Below are 7,470 nucleotides of genomic sequence, written 5' to 3' on the forward strand. Positions count from 1 at the left end.
TGTCCCCGTGGTGACAACTTAATGTTAAGAAGTTTGGCCCAGTTTCCCTGTATTTTATATTTCTCATCCTGATACAATAAATATGTCAAGTCTCTCACATCAATGAGATCCTTCTACTTCGTGTCCTGTTTTTCTTTGTACCTTTGAAGTCCTGCAAGAGGAATACTAAAGGAATGTTTACCGAATGTGCACATTTCAATCGGAGCAAGAATAAGTAGGATGCTTTGGAAGGCCTCAGTGACTTCTAAGAAACATTTGCCTACAAGGGCAACGTGAGTACGAAGTGTGTCTCGCTTTGCTAATAGTCTCAACCTCCGTACGTAGGACAATAATTAGCACAAAGGTGCTTAATAAATATTAATTGAATGAATCAACGAATTTGAATGAGTAAATGACACTGTTCTTCGCAAGCGCGGTCTATATCCATTGGGAGACCCGCAGGTTAGCTCTCAGGCCTCCTCCCTCCTCAGGCCACTTTCCAGGGAAACCCCTCCTTCCGGTGGTGAGGTGAAAGAAGTGCCTGTCAATCCTGGCGAGGGGCGGGACAGGAGCGGGCCTCGAGTTTCCTCTCCAGAGCCAGTCACTGACCGGCCCTAGGACTAGCAGCAAGGAAGGAAGCTGGGAGGCGGGATCAGGAAGTCCGTCACGCATGTCTGACGTCACCAGCCCGCGCCCGCAAAGGTGAGGACGCCGAGAACCACAGAGGAAGGCGTTTCTCGCGAACCTCAACTCTCGTGCACCATGGCGACCCCCGTCCAGCAGCCTCCTCAGTCTGGCAGCGGGAAGCGCAAAGGCAAGGCTCATTACGTGCCGGCCAAGCGGGCTCGGCGCTGCGATGGCGGCGGGCCGCGGCAGCTGGAACCCGGGCTACAGGGCATTCTCATTACCTGCAACATGAACGAGCGCAGGTGCGTGGAGGAGGCCTACAGTCTGCTCAACGAATACGGAGAAGACATGTATGGACCGGAAAAGGTACAGGCTCGGGGAGGGCGGCCGGCCGTTCGGGCTTTGAGGAAGGAGGGTAGGCTGGCAGGCCTGCTGCCTCTACACGCATGCGCGAGTTTTCTCGGGAGCGTGGCGACGAAGGGACGTGGCCTCGCCGGCGTTCCCGGCCCCTCGCGTTGGGAAATTCTTGCGCTTGGGGCTTTTCTCCTCATCGTTCATCGCGGTGGCTTCCATTTATAGATTGTTCTCTCCGGCCTAGGCGTTGTGTTTCTGAAGCTCTTCGAAAAACATGTACTCCTTCCAGTATCCTTGTGAAGTTGCGTTCCCGAGGACACCGAGGCTCGAGTAGGTTTAGTAGGGGGTCCAAGTTCACGGGGCTAAACTTCATTCCTTCTCTTGGTTTTTTCCATGTCTTACCACCATCTGAACACCGTGGCTGTGATAATGTGTGGGTCCTAAATAGTGCCTCGGAAATAATGGGTTTAGTATTAGTGCTAGTTATGTCTCAAATGCACGTACCATTTAAAAAGTAAAAACTTTTCTGCTTTTACCACCTAAAATCTAATTGTCCCATCACAGTTTGGAAATCATTATATTCTTGGCTTAGGATCTGATCACGAACACCCCAGGAATTAGATGCTGAAGGATAGTAGAGGGGATTTGAATTCGGGTACTATCGTTTACTAGCTCTGGGACTTCGGCATGGGCACCGTATCTAATTCTGCTGAGCTAGATAAAAAAGAGAGTGATAGTACTTGTTAAGGGTAGCTAAAAGGTTGCTTATGTGCATGAAATACATCCTGGTATATAATAAAGGCTGCATAAATGTGTACAGTTATTTTAGTGCCCGATTGGCAACTCCATTGGTGAGGCAGAGAACTGGGCCACAAGTGCATGTCCTTTATACGCTGGTACCTCGAGCAAGTTCTTGAAGTATTTCTCTTCCCTGTTCCTCAGTAGAACAGGAGTAAGGGTTTTCAGTTCCAAAGCTGTTTGGTCTAATCTCACAAAAAGGAGAGTGTTATTGCAGGCACAAAGATATCTAGTGATGGGATTAAGGTTCCCCCTGAAATGATTCATCTGATCTGAAATGATTCATCAGCTGCACATTGCCCCCTGTCCCAGACTCTCAAGACGCCTTTGAAAACATTTAAAAATTATGTGTACTGTAGTCTGAGGGAACTCCCTTTTAACTCTGCATTTTGGAGGGAGCGATATCTCAGTCTCTTAATAAAAAACTTTATTGTCACTATTGAGCCATCCATCATTGAGGGTTTCACATAGGTAGTTAATTATAGCTTTTAACATGAGCTGTTGTGGCATTTCTGCTTATTGGTTTTATGCAAACAGTTTACAGATAAGGATCAACAGCCCTCTGGAAGTGAGGGAGAAGATGATGTGGAGGCTGCTTTGAAGAAAGAAGTTGGTGACATTAAGGCATCTACAGAGATGAGGCTAAGAAGATTCCAGTCAGTGGAGAGTGGAGCAAATAATGTAGTCTTCATCAGGACACTTGGGATAGGTGTGTCTGACTAATATGCCGTAAGATTATTGGTCCTATAATATTTGGATATCTCCCTATTTCACAGAACACTGCCTACAAAATGGCTTCATGGTTGTGGCCCAAATAATCATTTGATTGCATGCTCTCTACACTGCGTTAGCCTTATGTAACTTTAGGCAAAGCAGAAGTATATGTTCTGTCTAAAAGGAGCAGCTGCTACTCAACTCCAGCTGATTTGGAATGGCTCTAGCCATTTGGGAATGTAGTTCTGGTAGGGCCAAATCTCCTGGTTTTTCAAAAGAAGTTGGAAGTCTGGAGAAGTTTCTAGACTTTCCAATATGGTTAACTAATTTAAAAGTATTGAAAACACTGAGCAGCGCAAAATAGACTTGTATGTAGTCGGGATGCGGCCTAAGGACTGTCTCGTGATCTTGTGCAATTTGTAGTTCTGGAGCTCCTCTATGATCTGGGATCTAGACTTCTGTACAAACCTAGCTAATGGATTAATCTTTTGAAGTGACTTGAAGATTTTTGTTTTGTTTTTGTAAAAGTACTATTTAATGTTTGTTACTGATAGTTGCTATTGTTATAGAAAAACAACGGTACAGTAGTGTCGTTGGATAAATCAGACATCACAAAAATGTTAATTCCAATGTTTTCATCAACAGTTGTTTTTAGTGAAAGCAGTAATAATGCTGAAGAGTTCAAATATTAGATAAAGTGTTAATACATAGTAGGCACTGAAGAAGTATTAGGTGGAAGAAGTGGTTAATTCTTTATGATAATTCCTTCTACTCTGTCAGTTTTTGTTACTGCCAATGAGAATTCATTTTAGAAAGTTTGAAGCGTTTTTAAAATGTCTGAGAGCTGACAGTCTTACTTGTTTGCTCTGTGCTGATTTTTCCTTTTAGAACCTGAGAAGTTGGTACATCATATTCTCCAGGATATGTACAAAACCAAGAAGAAGAAGACTCGGGTTATTCTACGAATGTTACCCATCTCAGGCACATGCAAGGCTTTCTTAGAAGATATGAAGAAATATGCAGAAACATTTTTGGAACCCTGGTTTAAAGCTCCAAACAAAGGGACATTTCAGATAGTTTACAAATCTCGGAATAACAGTCACTTGAATAGAGAGGAAGTTATCAAAGAATTGGCAGGTATGTTTCTCTTAGTGATTTTACATTGATGTGCAATGTTAAGTATTTGTTTTTATTTTTAAGAACTTTAAAAAAAATCTATGGGTTACTTTTTGAGTGTAGAACAAGTATATTAAAATGTCCGCAAAATAATATCCAACCTAACTGATTTCAATATGTTGGATATGAGATTTTCTGATAGTTAGATAAGAAGTCTTTTCCAAATCAAGATTGAATTTTCTTTGGGAAAAAAAATTCTCTTAATAAGAGTATTACTCTTAATGTCTCAGGAGTTAATTTGTATTTATTTATTTAAAAAGTTCAGGGGGTCCAGCCCTGTAGCCTAGTTGTTAAGTTTGGTGCTCTCCGCTTCGGCGGTTGGGGTTCAGATCCTGGGCACCGACATACACCACTTCTCGTCAGCCATGCTAAGGCGGTGACCCATGTACAGTAGAGGAAGTTTGGCACAGATGTTAGCTCAGGGCAAATCTTCCTCAGCAAAAAAAGAAAAAGTTCAGGGAATTTGACTGAGGTCCATGTCGTGGATTAGTATATATACTGTGAATGAACTAGTATATATATTGCTTTAGCAAGTCCCAAACAGACGAAAGATTGTTTTGTATCCATCAAGCTTCATATATCCTTCTCAGACTGTGTTTCCCTGTTCTTTTTGTTACAGGAATAGTGGGCAGCCTAAATACAGAAAACAAAGTGGATCTTACCAATCCACAGTACACAGTGGTAGTAGAAATCATTAAAGCTGTCTGTTGCCTGAGTGTTGTGAAAGATTATATGTTGTTCAGAAAATATAATCTCCAAGAGGTGGTGAAGAGTGCTAAGGACCCATCACAGCTTAACTCAAAGCAGACAGCACAAGCAGGAAATGGAGCTAAATTGGAATCTGGTGACAAATCAGATCAAAATGACTCCGCAGAAGGAACAAATAACCCACAGGTAGTACCAGAGAATAGTGAGGAGCCGGAGCAGACAAAACCAATATCTGAGACTGAGGTGGTGAATGAGGGCGGAGCTAAGCCTGAACTTGGAAGTCAAGTCACAGAAGGATCTGAGTCAAGTGAAAATGGCCTCTCGTGAAAAAGCATCATTAGGTATTGGAGGTGGGTTTCTCAACTGGGGTTCTGTGAGATGTTCCTGGGGTTCCATATAAGATTGCGACTGAAAATATCATTTTTGAGCTGTGTGTGCTGCATAATGCTGTGCTCACAGTAGTGAACAGTGATTGAGCAGCCCTGTTAACAGTTTTGTTAGAGATCTTTTCTGCCCGGTGTGACTGCGTGCAGTGAGCCCACATGCATTTCGGTGAGCTAGGAGAAGCTGTGGATAATTGGTGAACACTTGCATGGAGGGGAGAGTGGTAGGAGGATGACAATGGCCTGTCTGTCCCTCATGATTGTCTTCTCCCGCCTCCCCTTCTGCACTGCCAACTGACTTAATGGGCGTGAACAAGCTTTGTGAAAGATAAATCCAGAGGGAAATTTTCATTCTAAGGAAAGAATTTTTGTGTGTTGTAACTCAGCTGTCCTCTGCCACTTTGTTGTAAACTTGCAAAAACATTGGTCATATAGGTTAAAGTGAATTGTTTTGTGAGGTTTTTGTACGTTTTGTGATTTTCTTGTTTAGTTGCTATGCCTATTTTTATATTTTGTTAACATTTGTTTGTTACAAACAGATCTGACAGTCCACTGCTGCAGTTTTTGAAGGCAAAGTGTGGGATAGAAGAGAACCATTCTAGGTATAGAACCACAGATATTTCTGATAAGGTTAGTGATGAAGAATTACAGTATTCTGAGTTACTATGGTATAGTCGTGCTACAAAGGACACAAAGAAATTCTTTGTTTACAATGAAAGCTACTTCCCTATGGTTATATAGACTTGTAATCCAGGCTGTCCTATTCCATTGCACATCATCTGTGGAATGCAACGTACAAATCTAGCATTTGCTCCAGCAGTTGTAACATAGTCGTAATCATAACCATTTGATAAGTAAAGGTGTTGATTATTTTAAATGGCTTTGGAATATCAAAACAGTAAAGCTTTTGTTCAAAAAATCATATCCAGTGAAAAGGTTTGGGAAGCAAATTATTTAGTAGCAGAACTTATTCCAGAAAAGAAAAATCACCCAGTTGGTAAGAATCTAATAATACTAACATTAAAATGCTAGGGCAAGAAACAGTACAAGAAATTGAAGAGACTTTATTCTCAGTTTAATAAATTGGCTTACGTCACATGATGCTGGAGAGGTGTTGTGTAGTTAACTGAAAAGCAGCAGCTTCTTTATCTGGGTTGATGAGTCAGCAGGTTTCACAAATATTTATCATGCTGTAGCATTTGTAAAATTTGTAAATGGTGCTGAAAGTTAAGAAAACTTTTTCTGCTGCCAAGAGTGTCCCCGAAATAAAGGCCAATATAAATTTAATGAGTCTCCATATTTGAAAACCAAAGATTTGTCATCTGTACTCCTGGTGACCCATTAGTGCTTCATTCCATGACAAGTTTTGCCTCATTTTAGTAAAAGGAAATCCTACTGTTGACGTTACAGCATGCTGCTTTCTTCACAGAGAGATGCTAATATAAAAAACTTGGAGACGAAATGAAGAAAGTTCTGAATAATGCTACAAAAATGCTTAACTTTATTAAAGACCCATTTATGTAAGAATGTTCTAAAAAAAACAAAAACTAAAACCTGCATGAAGAGCCCCTGACTCTCCTCCATACAGAAATCTAGTAGTTTACCAGAGGAAGCGTTCTCAACAGGATGTATCCCAGAGTCCTTACAAGAAAGCACTAGGCCACACTTTGCTGAACGCTTTGCAGATGAAGAATGGCTACAGAAACTAGTCTATTTAGCAGATATATTTCATTGTATGGACAAGATTCTGCAAGGTCATGGAGAAAATGTTTTTTCTTAAAAGCGACAAAACTCTTAGATGAAAAAGAAACTGAGTCTTTGGAACAATCACGTTGCCAGAGGAACTCTTGAAATGTTTCCACAGCCACTTGGGCTTGAGATGAAGAATGATAGCAACAAGCCTCAAGCCTTAGTAAAACTTGAAGAGCTGCAAAACCAAATTAAATAGCATTTCCCCTCCTTTTCCCAACACTGGTGTGTGACTGTGTAAGAACCCTTTCTCTAAATCTTCTCAGCATGAGATTTTGTCTTTGAGAGAAGAGAAGGAACTCTGAGTCCTAGTCTGACAGTTCTGGATTTCTCTGAAACAAGAATATCCTTCAGGAGGCTGGCCTTGGTGGCCAAGTGGTTAAAGTTCTATGCACTCTGCTTCAGCTGCATGGGTTTGTGGGTTCGGATCCCAGGTGTGGACCTGTACCGCTTGTCAAGCCATGCTGTGGCGGCAACCCACATAGAAAAAAATAGAGGGAGATTGGCAGAGATGTTAGCTCAAAGCTATCTCCTCAACCAAAAATGAGGAAGATTGGCAGCAGATCTTAGCTCAGGGCAAATATTCCTCACCAAAAAGAAAAAATAGAGTATCCTTCAACTTAGTGCTCACAGTCACATGCCATGAGGGTTCCCTTAATTTGAACGTTTTTCATGGGTTCCTTCAGGGTAAAACTACTGAAAAAAGCTAGAAGAGACAGACACCCAAGAGGGCTGCAAAATAAGATGTCCAGATTGAGAATCTTCAGGGGCTGTGAAGTTAGCTTTTGGGGATGGGTTTATTCTTAAATTTTAAGAAGTTCAAAGGTATTATAAATGTTAAGTCTTCCTGCATCAGTGACTATATTTATATAATGGCTAGTGAACATGGGCCTATATTTTTATCCTAGCTATTGGTCTGGCTTGGCAAACCAGACTAGAAGGATTTGGGAAGGGCAAAGAGAGTAAACGGCCTTGCTAATGC

At 41.6% G+C, this 7,470-nt stretch overlaps 1 protein-coding gene across 6 annotated transcripts in view; it reads left to right on the forward strand.

The window, feature by feature from the left end:
- Positions 1 to 671: 671 nt before the first annotated feature.
- The window catches only part of THUMPD1 (THUMP domain containing 1), a 77,155-nt gene continuing 70,356 nt past the window's right edge, over positions 672 to 7,470 (forward strand). For 2 of the 6 annotated variants that reach the window (XR_006889398.1, XR_006889397.1), the window contains exons 1-4: positions 672 to 972; positions 2,296 to 2,467; positions 3,361 to 3,609; positions 4,268 to 5,369. Coding sequence is in view for 2 of the 6 variants with exons in the window: in XM_046666973.1 (XP_046522929.1) it covers positions 742 to 972; positions 2,296 to 2,467; positions 3,361 to 3,609; positions 4,268 to 4,683 (1,068 nt within the window). In the remaining 4 variants the exon portion in view is untranslated. Of the gene's footprint in view, positions 973 to 2,295; positions 2,468 to 3,360; positions 3,610 to 4,267; positions 6,978 to 7,470 lie in introns of those variants that run through there. The other 4 variants (XR_006889399.1, XM_046666973.1, XR_006889400.1 and 1 more) reach the window with 4 other exon arrangements.

The sequence above is a fragment of the Equus quagga genome, chromosome 7 (genome assembly GCF_021613505.1).
Source record: "Equus quagga isolate Etosha38 chromosome 7, UCLA_HA_Equagga_1.0, whole genome shotgun sequence".
NCBI classification, from domain to species: domain Eukaryota; kingdom Metazoa; phylum Chordata; class Mammalia; order Perissodactyla; family Equidae; genus Equus; species Equus quagga.